At 38.9% G+C, this 15852-nt stretch overlaps 1 protein-coding gene across 7 annotated transcripts in view; it reads left to right on the top strand.

The window, feature by feature from the left end:
• Positions 1–15852, top strand: part of KIAA1328 (KIAA1328 ortholog) — a 176906-nt gene that overhangs the window by 57071 nt on the left and 103983 nt on the right. For 4 of the 7 annotated variants that reach the window (XM_036321358.1, XM_036321359.1, XM_036321360.1 and 1 more), the window contains one exon: positions 5836–5963. The exons of 1 other annotated variant lie outside the window; for it this stretch is intronic. In XM_036321358.1, the coding sequence (XP_036177251.1) occupies positions 5836–5963 (128 nt within the window). The remainder of the gene's footprint in view (positions 1–5835; positions 5964–15852) is intronic. 2 more of the 7 variants (XM_036321364.1, XM_036321362.1) reach the window with 1 other exon arrangement.

Here is a 15852-nt window from a genome sequence, read left to right as displayed (position 1 = left end):
TCAATAAAAATATATTTTTAAAAATAAATAAATAGTCTCAGTTCCAAATATGTTTCTACTCTACCTTGTCTGTAACTCTCCAGGAAACAAGATGGCGAATATAATGCTTAGAAAACTAAAAAAGGAAGTTAATTACTCTAACTAGACATCTCTTTATGGCTCACATGTTTATTGCTGTTTAAACAGACTGAGTAGAGTCCAGAAGAAACTGGGTGTGAGGCACTTGACTCTTTCCCTTTGTAAGTATCCAGAACATTGAGTTTTCCCCTGTTTGTTTTAGAGATTTCTTCTCCTTCCCAGTGATAACTATCATCAGGAAATTGAAAAACTCAGTGGCTTTGCAAGGAATTTGCCATAAATTTCTCTTTTAATTAACGGGTAATTTCAGACTTGTATCAGTGGGTTGTACTCCAGCAGAGATCACAACTTAATAAAAGAGTGTACACACACTCTTGTCTATCTCCGCTAATCAGTTCATCTGGCATCAGTTTTTATTTTACCAACAAACAATTTTCAGTTGCATATATTATCTTTGAGTACCAGACTACGTATATTATTTGGACCTTAGTGTTCATGTCAGAGAACATGCAGGGGTTTTGAAAGGAGAGAAAAGGACATGCCTGTGAGGAAAGTGTGGCATGGTCGGAAAGCATACTTGCTTCAGATGGGAAAATCTTCTGAGATTGGAACAATTTAAAATTTTTAATGAGTCAGTATTTTTAGCCTTCCTCTTGGCTAGTTTAAAGACCACATGGTCTGTCTCTGGTTTGTTTCAATTCTAAACTCAAAGCTAACATGAAATTCAATAGGCACTCCTTTGCCTTGATTCCTTTATTCATTCCTTTAACATTTGTGGCATGTCTTCTGTGTTCTAAAAAGATACCGAGATTAATATACTCTGATTTCCGAAAACATACAAGCCACTTCAGGTAATGGTAATATAACTGAATAATTTTAGCTCTCCACCATTCACTAAAAGAAAGGTGCTGGGAGGTCAGTGAAAGCTTGGAGGAGGAGATGAAATAAAAACAAATTTGAAAGGATAAGTAGGAATTTTGTCACATTGAGGGCAGGCAGATATAAGCAGAATACATACCATATGCTGTCTTTACAAATTATATTACATTGTATTGCATGTGGCTGTTCAGAGTGAAAGGAGTACCTGCTCCAGTGAAAGTCTTGAACTTCTCTGTTTCCCTGGGAGTCGGTGACTAATCGCTAGCTTCAAGTGCAGCCTCATAGTCAACTGTTTGTATCTCAAGGTGACCCTAAATGAAACATCTCTGTCTGCCCAGGAGCTTCTTTCTTTGATATGAAAATAACATAACTTTTGTCTATCAAAACATTGGGGGAAATGGTGAACACCTAAGAAATGTCACACTTGTAGCTTCCTCAAGTAGCTTCCTCTACTTTCAGTCTTTAACTGGTGTGGCCTCTGTAGCATTCGACACAGTTGACCACATCTTTTCATTGATTCCTTTTTCTCTGCCTGCCCTTTATTTTGTTACATTGGTCCTCTTCTCTCAATTTGAACAGTTTTTTTCTACAAGAGGTTTTCTGTGGTTCCTCGGTCATTTAAGTCCTCTTAGGAAGTGCTAGCATAGCACTACATAATGTTCTTGCCACTACTCTCATCAGATGTTATTATAAGTATGTGTTTCATTACCTGCCCTCATAGCTGGATATAGGTTGACTTTGAAAAAATATTAAGCTTATTTAGATCACTGTTCAGTCTGTTGTTGTTACTGTTGTCTTTAAGATGCAGCGTATTCAACAAGCTGTTCTAATTACTGTATTCTTTGAGCTTAGTAACCTCTCCTTTCATTATGAACCAGTTCCTCTTCTACAAGCCATCTCTGGTCCCTTTTTTGCTAAAGATTAATAATGAGAATAACGAAGCAAGTGGTTATTTATGCAGTCATGATTGACAAGGTTATTAGAACAGGAATCTGCCCAGAAGTGGTGATTAGGTTATGAAAATGTTACAGAATCCTGAAACCAATCACCATTTTTGACATTTAAGAAATACTATTCCCACTTTAATCATGATGACCTGTTGTAAAAGTATTTATACAGAATAATCTCATTGGACAGTAATTTTTATACCAACAGCATACATAATTAAGTGTAAGGGTGAGGTTCAGAAATGATCTGAAAGAAATAAGGGCCTTGGGAGGAAATTTCCACAATGAGAAGGAACAGACTCTTGGATAGAACTGTCTGTCTCCCAGACACCTGATCTACACAGTTAGGTGACCTTTTCTGTTTATCATCTTCATCCTGAGCACTTCACAAGTTTGAGGAGCTGTTGGAAGAGGTACCCCAGGTTAGGTAGCTATGTTCTTCATACTAGACCAGTGATCGACGAACTCATTAGTCAACAGAGCCAAATATCAACAGTACAATGATTGAAATTTATTTTGAGAGCTAAATTTTTTAAACTTAAACTATATAGGTAGGTACATTGTTATTAACTTAATCAGGGTACTCCTAAGGCTTAGGAAGAGCCACACTCAAGGAGCCAAAGAGCCGCATGTGGATCGCGAGCCGCAGTTTGCTGACCACGGTACTAGACTGTAAAAAATGTAAGAAGGTATATGGACAGAAAATGTCCTCATGATGGTTTTATTATTGAAACACTGACTTAATTAACAGTATGCAAAAACCAAGCAAACAAGACAAAAATCTAATTATATTTCTTTATGTTTAATACTAGTGTCCCGGTGCATGGATTTGTGCACATTGAAAGGAAATTAATTAGAAGAAATATTTTAATATTGCTATTCGCCCTTTCTCTATAGTAGAAGTGTCAACCAGATTCACGATCAACAATGACAGATGGAAACACATGCGTGCGATTGGGGCCATGTATCGCGCATGCACGAGTCAACTTAGCCTTTTATATATATATAGAATAAACTTGCTTAATTAGACCTGCTTTCTGATGTGACTAAACTTTTTCCAGCCCAGTGAAGCACCCCAAATTCTCTTTCAGGTAATTGTCAGCAACACAGCAGTAATTAACAACACGAAGCAGGTTATTATTGTAGATCACGCAGGGAGAACAAAGGGTAAAATATTTGACTGTAGAAGTGTTTGACTATATTCTGCACAGCGAGAAAACCTGAAGTCATTTTCAAGGTCCACCATTTCTTACTTCTTTTCAGTCAGGTCAAGTTTCTAAACTTTCTAAATCTCCATTTTCCAGCTAATGAAAAGAAAATGGGATTCTACTGAGTCTCCTTTCTACCTACTGCAGGACTTCTGTGAGGATCAAATGAGATGAGGCATGGGAAAACACTTCACAAACATTTGGTTAAAGTGTAAAATGTTTGCACCTGGCTATAAAGCAAGTTGTGTTCCTGGGCTGAAGAAACTCCAAGGAGGCTGGTCCCTAGGGAGAGGAAGCTGGGCGTTGCTACATGATGTCATTACCTGGTGCCCAGTGTCCATTTCCGGGCTGGGCTGAGCTGGGGGCCGCATTTTGCGCTATGGGATCTTGGCAGCCTTGGCTGTGATTTGGTGGGGTGTCACTCTGGGGTGGTGGTGGGTCCTGTGTCCCACTTGAGGGAAGCTGAGTGTTGGTTCATCAGCGTGGTGCCAGTGTGCGTCATGACAGCTCCTGCGTTGAGTCTCTGTCCCCTGGTGATCAGTCCGCGTCATAGCTACCGGTCAGATGGACACTTAGCCATATATATAGATAGATATATCTATATATCTATATCTATATATCTATATCTATATCTATATCTATATCTATATATCTATATCTATATTCAAACTTTGTAAGTTAGGCAGTAGTTATTTTTACCAGACTAATACGATCACTTCTACCCTGTATTTGTTTTCTGTGGGTTTGTTTTTGCTAACAGCTTTATTGAGATATAATTCATGTATAATAAAATTCACCCTTATAACGTATATGACTCAATGGTTTTGATGTATTCCTAAAGACAGCATCTACTTCCAGAGCATGTTTATTACCTCCCCATAAAACTCGTAACCGTTAGCAGTTGCTTCCTGACTCCCCACACGCCCCCCCAGACCTTCACAACAACTAATGCACGTTCTGTCTGTATGGATTTGCCTGTCCTGGACATTTCTTTTTCTTCCCTGCAGTTTTTCTCATATACTAGGTACTTAACAAAGTTGAAGAAGGGAACAGAAAGTGGCCATGGATATATGTAACTGTTACTGTGACCTGGTATCCTTAGAACTGAGTACTGTTCTTTCTCCTAGTTCTGTGGTCGCCAAACTGCGGCTCGTGAGCCACACGTGGCTCTTTGGCCCCTTGAGTGTGGCTCTTCCACAAAATACCGACTTCTGTGCATGGGCCACGAAGTTTCAATCGCACTGTACATGCGCGCCCGCACGTGGTATTTTGTGGAAGAGCCACACTCAAGGGGCCAAAGAGCCGCATGTGGCTCATGAGCCACAGTTTGCCGACCACTGCCCTAGCTTATTGGAAGAGGTATTCAAAACAAACAAAAAGAAGAGCAACAGTTTCATATAAATGAAATCATATAATATGTAGTATTTTGTGTCTGGCTTCTTTAGTGTAATGTATTCAAGGTTCATTTATTTAGTTGCAATACTTTGTTTCTTTTTATGGCTGAATAATATTCCATTGCATACTAGTAGATATACCACATTTTATTTATTCATTTATCACTTGGTGGACATTTAGGTGTTTTCACTTTTTTACTATCCTATATAATAAAGAGCTAATATGCTAATGACACTGGATGGCAGAACAACCTTCCAGAATGACCAGTGGGTGGGGCTGCAAGGACCAAGGCGGCAGCCGGGGGTGCGAGGGCCGAGCCCCTTGCACACATTTTGTGCATTGGGCCTCTAGTTATGAATAATGCTGCTTTGAATATGTATGTACAAGGTTTTACGTGGGCACATATTTTCAATTCTCTTGGCTCACATGGTAACTCTATCAACTTTTTGAGACACTGCTAAATTATTTTCCAAAGCAGCAGCACTATTTTATGTTCCCATCAGCTATGGAGAAGGGTTCTCATATTTCCATATTCTCGTCAGTGTTTATTATTGTCAGTCTTTTTTGTTATAGTCATCCTGGTAGATACAAAGTGGTATCTCGTTGTGGTTTTGATTTGCATTTCCCTAATGGCTAGTGATGCTAAGTATCCTGTCTTGTGCTGTTTGGCCATTTGTATATTTTCTTTGGGGCAATGTCTATGCAAGTCTTTCGCCCATTCTTAATTAGGTTAATAGTGTTTATTGTTGAGTCATGTAAGGTCTTCTTATGTTCTGGATATCAGTCCCTTATATATATGATTTGCAAATATTTTCTCTCATTGAGATTGTCTTTTTAATTTCTTCCTTTGAAGCACAAACTTCTAAATTTTGAAGTCCAATTTGCTTAATTATTCTTTAGTTGCTGTTTTTTAAGTGGTCCTTACCTAATCCAAGAAACAAAGATTTACTTTTATGAGTTTTATAGTTTTAGCTCTTGCATTGAGGTCACTGATCCCTTTTCAGTTAGTTTTGTATATGATGTGAGGTAGAAGTCCAACCTCATTCTTTTGCATGTGTTTGCATTTGTTTTTATTTATTCAAATTTAAATGTTTAGAGAGAAATGTCTCTTAAATGAGATACTCATTGCTACTCTTCGTGAATATTATTTCATTGGTGGGGGTGGAATACTTTTACTGTGTTCATCTGAAGACTGCACTTACCTACACTCTCACCTAATATGGTGCATTTCTGTCTCTATTCTGCTTATTGGGATCTGCAGAGCAGCACTCATGGATGCAGTTTGAATCCATTTACTAGGTCTTTTTCCCCTTAATTTGCAATCTCACCTCTTCAGCTGCAGTATAGAGAATGCCAAGATCTTCTAAGCCTCTATCAAAAATATCTGTCAGAACAGCAAGAGAAGCTCACCGTGTCTCTCTCAGTGCTTGATGCTGCCAGAATGCAGGAACAACAGGTAAGCGTCTTTATTCTTACCTTTCTTGTCTTTATTGGATCAGCATGATATCAGAAGAGTCATTTGCCTTTTACTTTGTCTGACAGTATATACAGGGAGAGCCAAAAGTAGGTTTACAGTTGTTTGTATGAAAAATGCAACAGTTAATAAATAATAATATACAAACTCTGTTTCGGGTACTCACAACTGTAAACCTACTTTTGCCCCACCCTGGAATGTTGTCTTAAAACATGAAAGTGCAGCATGTGATTGAGTCAGTGTCTTTTTTTTTAATCTTTAATATATTTTTATTAATTTCAGAGAGGAAGGGAGAGGGAAAGAGAGATAGAAACATCAATGGTGAGAGAATCATCGATAGGCTGCCTCCTGCACGGCCCTCACTAGGGATGGAGTCCACAACTCAGGCATGTGCCCTGACCAGGACTCAAACCGTGACCTCATGGTTCATAGGTCGATGCTCAACCACTGAGCCACACTGGTCGGGTGAGCTGGTGTCTTCTACTTCCCTCTTTCCCTTTCCTCTTCTGTTCCTGGGGCCCAGGTGTCGGGAAGCAGTTGTGGGTCAGTGGGATGCTCCTGGTTGTGTGAAAGCACAGCAGGAGTGGTAAAGCAGGCTACTGTTCTGTTGCTTAATGAAAATCAGGTGGCCTGTTTGTGCCTGTTTGTTACTCATTGTCCATAAGGAAAACACTAATAAGTTTTTCCTAACTCGTGCTTAAATTTTTAGAATCATAAAAGTGACTTGGTAACTTACAAAAGCTTTAACTGGATAAAATTAAAATATTTTGCATGATTTTATGTTTGTGTGTATATGTATTAGTCACATAAATATATGAGAGTGTTTGTAGATAAACATTTACATACATTTCATCAAATGGTATATTAAATGAAGTTTCAGAACTTTGCCAGGTGTGATATGAAACAAGCTTTACAGACTGACTTCTTGCTCTCCAGGAATTTATTTCATTTTCTTATCCATATGAATTTAAATTTTCAAATGGATGAAGATAAGTCTTGTATATTAAAACATTTTAGAAAAAAAAAATGTGTAGTACAGTCAAAGTCATTCCTACTGTGTTAAAGCACGGAAATTGTGCTCAGGAATTATCCTCCCCTCTGAATTAGAATCCTGTCCGAATGGCTTTGTGCAGCCCTTCTGAAGAACACCATTGCTGTTCAACGTAGAGGCAGCTGAGCTGCCTCATGTGGGTTAAGAGTTTTGGCCAAGAAAACTCCAGTTATTAACCTAAAGTTTGGACATATGGAAAACTTAAAAAAAGAAAAGGAAAGAAATAATTTTGCTGGAATGTGGTAAAACTTAGATTTTTTTAAATTGTTTTTTCTTTATTGATTAAGATATTACATATGTGTCCTTATCGCCCCATTGCCCTCCCCCCCCCCCGCCCCTCATGCCCTCACCTCCCCCCCCCTCCCGTGTCTGTGTCCATTGGTTAGAAAAATCTGCTTTTCTTTTGAAGTCAAGACATCTATAAAAAATGGCCAAAGTATGAATGGTTTATTTGTATTCTAATTTGAAATACTTTCTTTTGTTCTGTTTTCTGAAAACCTAGGCTGTAAAATGAAGAGGAACAGTCAGTCTTGATTGTGTTTATCTGGATTTTTCCTGCCACTTTGAAAATAGCAGGCAGTTTTTAAGGTGGTCCTTGCCTATTGCTCTCGGTGGGACAGAGAAAATTGTAGCATGAAGATCAGATGTTTTACTTTTGTTTTGGCGTTTTCCCTCCCTTCCTTTACATGACATAGGTGTGTTAGAGGGCACAGAAATAAAGGCAGCCCATTGCCAAGAGTATGTGAGGGGAGGTGAAGGGCCTTTCAGTAGCCAGCATAGAGTCTTATGACCTTAAGGATAGACAGTCAAGAAATCAGCACTAGAGGCTCTCAAGGCATCTAGAATCTAGATAAAGAGGCCTTTTTCTATTTCTGAAACGGGAAAAGAAAACTTAAGATAGCTAAAAAAAATGTTTGCTTTAAATGTCCTTGTTTCTATGGCTAACCCTCATTGGCTCTTAATCTGACATATGGTTTTTGAGTATCAGAGCACAAGTATAGTAGAGATGGTGGGAAACTATTTGCTTTTCCTGTGAGTAGCCACAATGTCAGGTAAACATACATTTTAATTTGCTCTCAAAATAAGTTGTGTGTGTCTTTTTTTTTAAACCTCATCTCCAGATGTTGTGGTGGAGATGGCAGCAGTTCATTCTTCATGAGACATTCATTTGACTTTGAGGGACTTGTTCTGTTTCTTCTTTGCATCGGTTGCCATCTGGCTCAAATTGCATATTATAGGTTTTGCTTATAGTATTATTAAATCCATAGCTCTGCAGAAGAATGCCCTGTCTTATGATTTTCTTTTTCAAATTCTGCCATTTCCTTGAAAAGAAATTGGTCCATTTACAAGGTGAATTGTTCTTTGCTTTTCTCCATTCTCTTTCTTGCTCTGCCTCAAAGATAAATGCATTTTACATTCATTTTGGAAATCATTACAAGTTTTTCATGGTGCATTCTACAAAGGTTTTTCACTTGTTCTGTGTAGATTGAGATATTTCACTGGTGTGTGTTTGTTACTCCATTTCCTTATCTTAAGAAACAGTGCTCAGTGTAGCCTTAGTCTTAGATATGGGAGAATCTAGTAACCATGGTTTTGACCAATGTACATTTTAGAATATGACTTTTCTTATCATAATTGAATGGTATTTCTTTTTTGTGAACCTGAGCTTAAACAGTGTCACCTCAAACTGTGATCTTATAATTTCTATTTCAGTCATATTTGATAGGCTGCACCATTTTAGAAATATTAGTTTCTCCTCATTTCTCCTTAACTATATTATAAAAATAGAGTGACCGTAATGCCGTAATGGCATAATGACCAAACGACCGGTCACCAGGAGGTGCATTGTTGGGTCTTGTGGCGTGGCAGGGGTCTGGGTCCCGCCGGCGCAGAGGATTGGTCTCTCGCGATTTCGCGTGCTGGGCCTATAGTATTATGATAAAACATAGGCAGCATCTGAGTAGCTGTATTTTTAAAATGTTAGTATTCAGGCCTAACTTATTATTTTTCTTATCTCTCTCTTTTTTTTTTTTTTTTTGGTAAATGTACAAAGGTAAATTTGGAATGTTCTTGAGATTTCTCCATTTTCTATAAAATGGATAAAACCATTATCACTTTTTAGCCAGCAGCAGTGGATATTAATGAATCTCTGCTGTTCTCATCTGGCCATTATATTCCATTTTATTAGTATTGTTTCTCTCTGGTTCCTTTTCTATTGCTGCTCATTATTTCCTCTTGTTTCTCTTTTCCCCTTCCATTCTTTGGCTTCTCTTTATTTCCCACCAAGTCTCTAGATGCTTTTCAATTTCTAATTCCTCTCTGGCTTTTGTTTCCACCATTCTGTCTGTCCTCCTACTCATTTAGGGAAGCTTACATTATTTCCTTTCACCTGCATTTGGAAGAATCCCTAAATAAAGGTCTTCACCTGTGATTGTGCCAAAATTACTTAAATATCTGTCTCATTACTTCCACTGCCACTACTCTATGCCATAGAATCTTGGAGCTACAATCCCTGCAGTTTTAAAAAAATATTTTGAGTTCTTTTTAGTTGAGAGTCATTTGCCATATCTACTTAGTAATCGTAGAATTAAAGATGTACTCTAGTGCAATTTGGAGTTGTAAGTTAAGAACTGGTGTGCATGCTGCTATTTTCCTGTCACACAAAGATGACCTGAGAATCTTTATTACAGTCCCAATAGCCACTGTTAGTCCATCCAAGTTGGCACAAAATTGATTTTCATTCCTGGTTTAAAGATCTTCCAGGACTTCTGCCTCCAGACAACAAACTGCATGAGCCATGCAATTGCCTGAGGACGCTACCCAGATAGAGGAGCCCAAGTAGAGACAGGTGGTCTCCATGAGCTGAGAAGATGGAGCTGGGAGCTTGAGGAGACCAAGGCGGGGTGAGATTTCAGAGCAGAAAACCAGTGAGGGGAGAGCTGCAGTAAGAGGGTACTTCAAACTAATTTTAAACTAGCTAATGATCAAGCATAAGTATGAGAATATGTAATGAGTCTGGGGGAAAGAACTACCAGAAGAGGGAACAATTCTTGGAACTTACATAGGCTGGGAATAGATCCTGTTTGTACCAAGCAGTCTGGCATCAGGTACAGTACTTAGAAGGGTATTGCATCAGAAAGGGCAAACTCAATCCTAGACTAAAAGGTGCTTTGGTTCTACCTAACAAAACTTAAAAGCAATACTTGAGGTAATTATATGCTCTCTGGTTTTTGTAGGTTTACCACTTACATCTTCGAGTTCTACTTTGGGACTTTTTAACATAAACTTACAGCAGTTAATGCTACCCTAGTGTCTACTCACAGAAATCTGTTAACTCACTTTTCTTAGACTGCCAGAGTTTCTTTCAAAGTGTTCATGAAATCTCACGACTTTTGCTCATGCCCAGTGGCAGTAAAGATTCAAACCTAAACCTTGGGATCTCCAGGTCAGTGGTCTTTCTGTTGCACTTCAGCTGCTTGGTTGGAAACAAGATTGGGATTCTAATTTTACTCTTCTGATAATTCAGTCGTGTGCAATTGGATAAGTCATTTAATTATCCATTTTTTGAGATACAGAAAATGAGACCACAGAGGGAAAGAGAAGAAGAAAGTATAAGGTCCTTTCTATTCTAACGTTCCTTTATTTTCTTAATCAATTTTTCTTCACTTTGCCCCTTGCTCAACCTTCTCCTACCCACTCCTTTTTCCTTTTTTACTTTTTCTCACCAGCTAACTCTCCTTACAATGAAGATTATGTGAAAGCTGTCTCTACTGAGTGGCGCATATACCGCAGAAACCCTCTCAGGGTTTCAGTGAGCTTTCCTTGTTGGCGGGAGCCATTTTCTGTTTTCCCACGAGCAGGATGTCACTCAGATTCTACTTTCTCTGTCTCTGAACACCGTACTCAAACTGAAATTAATTTTTGTGATCATCATCTTGAACATGCTCAGCCAGAAAACTTAATTCTAAATATTCACAGACAAAAGCAATTGTCTTCTTATTCTTTTAGACTTCATGAGATTTCTCCTTTTCATGGGTAGTTATTTAATGACAAGTCTGCCCTTTTCTGCAGCTCTAAATTAACTATTTTAAAAAATCACATTTCCTTAGGACCTTTGAACACTGATTGAATTAGATGGTGGAGGTGAGGATGCAAGGCAACGTTACATAGTTTCTAGTTCTGATGAGGACAACAGCGAGTCATTGTGAAGCTGCTGAGTTACAAGAGCAGCTATAACCATATTTTGTATTGAACTGTAGTCCTGATTCTATTCATGTTTAACTTATGCTGCCACTTTTGTCTTTCTTTTCCATTTATTTTAGCCCCATTTTGCTGTGCATCATGATTTCTCAGGAATTTTCTTGCACAGAAGAAAATTAACCATATGTTTTTCCTTAAATAGAAGCCAATTTTCTAAACAGAAAATAGGACATTTCCATTTGTGGCTAACAGACATAGCTGGAAAGCCTGTGGCCGATTTTATTCTGGGCCCCTTTCTTTCATAAGTCTGATGTCCATATGGGAATACTTCCACACCATCCAGCCTTCTGTGTCCCCTCCTCCTCCTTCCTCCTACCTCACTTGCTCATCATCAGGCATCAGCCTGATATTTCCAGTCAATATGGGGTTGTGTTAACCCAGTCATTGTTTCCTATTTAAGTAATGTCACCAATATAGAACCTATCTTATTTAATAAGAACATACTTAAATAAACTAAATAATTAAGAACAGTAGTGATTTAATGAGTTATACACTATTGGGGAGATAATAGAAATTCATGAATATTAGTAATAGATGCATACATACATACATGGATGGATCGATGGGGGAGGAAGGCAGATTTATTTACAGTGGAATGCTGAAAGGCCAGCTGGAAAACGTGGGAGGAGTGCTAAAGTTGGAAAATCATTCTTTTGAAACCATGGGAAAGATGGGATCAAGCTTTGAACACTGATTGAATTAGATGGTGGAGGTGAGGATGCAAGGCAACGTTACATAGTTGCCTTGGACACAGAAGGCTGGATGGTGTGGAAGTATTCCCATATGGACATCAGACTTATGAAAGAAAGGGGCCCAACGTTACATGAGCAGGATATCAGTGTGGCCTTTAAGCATCTCCCCTTAGACTACTTAGTAACTGCGAGGGAGTAAAAGGAAACAGTAATTATACAGTGTGTGGGGTTGGGGGAAGGTTTCCAGGAGATTAAAATTAACATCTCCAATGAGAGACAGGTGGACTCTTATGTCTCCAGATGTTAAACTTTGATGACACGTCACCTATTCAGTATTCCAACTGAGAATGCATAACCTAAATCTAAATCCTAAGGAAACATCAGACAAGCACAGAATGACAAACCTAGTAAATAAAGGAGGGGGAGAGGGGACTGCCTACTTCAAAAATGGAAATATCAGGAAAGACAACAGCTCTGGAAATATTCTAGATTAACAGGGAATTAAGAGATATGACACCTAGCCCTAACCGGTTTGGCTCAGTGGACAGAGCATCGGCCTGTGGACTGAAGGGTCCCAGGTTCGATTCCAGTCAAGGGCATGTACCTCGGTTGCAGGCACATCCCGCAGTGGGGGGTGTGCAGGAGGCAGCTGATCTATGTTTCTCTCTCATTGATGTTTCTGACTCTATTCCTCTCCCTTCCTCTCTATAAAAATCAATAAAATATATTTTTTTTAAAAAAAGAGATATGACAACTAAATGCAGTATCTGATCCTACACTGTCTATCATGTAACGTTTGGAGGAATCCTATATAATAAAGAGGTAATATACAAATTGACCATCACTCCAACACACAAGATGGCCACCCCCATGTGGGCACAAGATGACCACCACAAGATGGCCAGCAGGGGAGGGCAGTTGGGAGGGACCAGGCTTAAAAGGGAGGGCAGTTTGGGGGGGACCCAGGGTGGCAGGGGAGGGCAGTTTGAAGTAGTTGGGTGGGTAGGGTAGTGGTTAGGGGGTGATCAGGCTGGCAGGCAGAAGTGGTTAGGGGCAATCAGGCAGGCAGGCAGGTGAGTGGTTGGGAGCTGCAGTCCTGGATTGTGAAAGGGATGTCCAACTGCCCGTTTAAGCCTGATCCCGGTGGGCAGTGGGACATCCCGCTCGTGGTCCCAGATTAGAGAGGGTGCAGGCTGGGCTGAGGGACTCCCTCCCCCCCCCCCCCCGAACGAATTTCATGCACTGGGCCACTAGTATACTATAAAGAATATTATTAGGTCAGTTGATAAAGTCAGAATATGGATGATGGATTAGGTAAAGTTTTTGAAATTAATTACTATGATTATGTAAGAGAACATTCCTATTCATTAGAAATGCTCACTGACATATTTAGGGATAAAGGTCATGAGGTGTGTAAAGTTACCCTCAAATACCTCAGAAAATATATGTATGAATATGTGCAAGTGCTGAATGTGGAAATGATAGAGAGGAAGTAATGCAGACAATAGGTAAATCTGGGTCTAAAGAGTATATGAGTGTCAATGTACTTTTTCTTGTTTGTTTCTAAATAACTTTTCCAAATTAAAAATAACCAATTAAAGCTTTTGTCCCCCTTAGTTAGAATTAATGGCCAAATAATTTTATAGTCCTACCACGTGGCTACTGTAATTACTGTATTTTTATATGTGTCTTGGATATATGCTTACTCTTTGCCATGATAGAAAGCTGCTGGATTAGGATGTCATAGAAAATAAGCAAAACAGAGAAAGACATAGATTTCTTGTGAATCCAGCTACCTATAAGTGGAATAGCTCTGAGAGCTCAGCTGTCCAGTAGAACTATGATGATGGAGCTGCTTTACGTATGCACTGCCCATATAGTAGCATGTCAGCAGTGTGGCTGTTGAGCACTTGAAATGTGGCTAATGAGGCTGAGTTTTTAAGTTAATCTTAACAAATTAAATTTTAGTAGTTTCCCATGGCTGGCGGCTTCTATATTGGACAGTGCAGTTCTGGGTGGTGATGAAGCCTGGCTATGAGAAGTTTATATGTTCCCATAACAAGCTGACAGTTTTAAGAGATGAACTAGTTATGGCTGGGCTTGTTAGTTTAGGTGAGATCTGTCCTTTTCAGAAAGAATCTGGTATATTACACATGTTTTCACCTATTCTTTGGTAGAAAATTTTATTGTTGAATGAAATCAAATGAAAATTTCAATGTCAAAATGAAATATAATTATTGCAGGTGTTTTTCCAGGTTACATTAGTCACCAAACATTGAAGTAGATGGGGGTTTTTCCTGTTAGTGACTTTTTCTGATTTAAGAGACACAATGGATGTGTGGAAGGAGGAGGAGGGTAGAAGGACACAAGGATGCGGTAGTTGGATGATTTAAGAAAAAAATGCAAGATACTCTAAATGCTACAGGAGAAGTACATTAAGTCTTTTTTGACACACATTTGAATAGACTAGATGTTATCTAAGTTTTCTTTCCAGCTCTAACTTTTATGGTACTAAATTTTAGGAATGCTGAGCAGGAGGAAATCTCTGAGAGTGCAGCAGTCAGATTAATTTAAGATTTCGAGCTCAGCGTGTGACTTGTATTGTTATATGATCTTAATCTCCCAGGCCATGTGAATGATTTCTGTTTTGCTAAGTAAATTCATTTCATTTTAAATGGAGCATCGATTAAAAGAAAACTCTGGTAAATATTCCAAGAATGTGGTATCATCCTGGTTGCTTTAATAGCTTTTTTAAGAGTGATAATCATGCTTTATATTCAGTCAGCTATAAATATACTCCTTGTAGAGGCAACATGTTAAGAGTGTAGGCTAACGGAAGTGTAAACATAAAAGGTACTGTGTGTCTCCCTGAATACATTACTGTTTAGCACTGATGAACAAAGGAACAACTTGAAGCCTCAGTCCCCTGCTCCTTCATCTTTCACTGCATCATTAGGCCTCTCAGTGGCATTGGCAGGTAATACTATTCTGGTTGGTTAGCCAACCACGTTGGTAGCTTCAGTCTTCTTCCAGACTGAGTCAAGACACGCTAACGTTTTCAGTTTAATGCTCTGTTGATTCATAAGTCTATTGCTGTTTAGCTTATACCTTTGCAGTGATCAGAGCTTTCAAAAGGTGTATAGCCTTAAGCATTTTGCTCTGCTTTGGGCATGAAATAAGAGTTTGCTGAAAGCCTGCCTGCTTGACAGGTTGAGTGACTACCATTTTCTCTCTATCCTTATGCTGTTACATAAATGAGTTTTGCTCGGTGCCTCTTCTCTCAGAGCTTTTGCCTGAACACTCAGAATACTGTCTCAAAGAGAAGGACTCCCAGCTGGAACTGTGTGCCACCTTCACCTCACTTTTTTAAAGTAAGGGACTATATTAATCAATTAAACCCACAAACTGGGTGTATCAGGATTCCCAAGACCACCCCCAAGTTTGTTGGTTTACTATGTTATGACAAATAGTAATGCTCCCAGCTAAGATTTATTATAGTGAAAATATACAAAACGATCAACAAAGGGCAGAAGATACTTGGGGGTGAAGTCTGGAAGAAACCAGATACAGTCTTATAAAAATCTTGTCCAAGTGGAATCACATGAGATGCATTTAATTCCTCCAACATCTAATGATGACAACATATGTGAAGTATTCTCTACCAAGGAAGCTCATTAGGGACTCAGTGCCCAGGGTTCTTATTGGAAGCTAGTCATGTTTTACCTTCTATCTAGAATATATTAATTTCCAGACTTCCAGAAGGAAAGCACATGTCGAGCATAAACCATATTGTTTACAGAAACCACTTAGGACAGTAAAATACCCTTATCATTTAGGGAATGGTTGGAATACTCCCCAAATCCAGGTT

The sequence above is a fragment of the Myotis myotis genome, unplaced genomic scaffold, assembly GCF_014108235.1.
Source record: "Myotis myotis isolate mMyoMyo1 unplaced genomic scaffold, mMyoMyo1.p scaffold_m19_p_9, whole genome shotgun sequence".
Lineage (NCBI taxonomy): Eukaryota > Metazoa > Chordata > Mammalia > Chiroptera > Vespertilionidae > Myotis > Myotis myotis.
The sequence above is the reverse complement of the archived record's forward strand: the minus strand, read 5'-3'. Positions and strand labels throughout refer to the sequence as shown.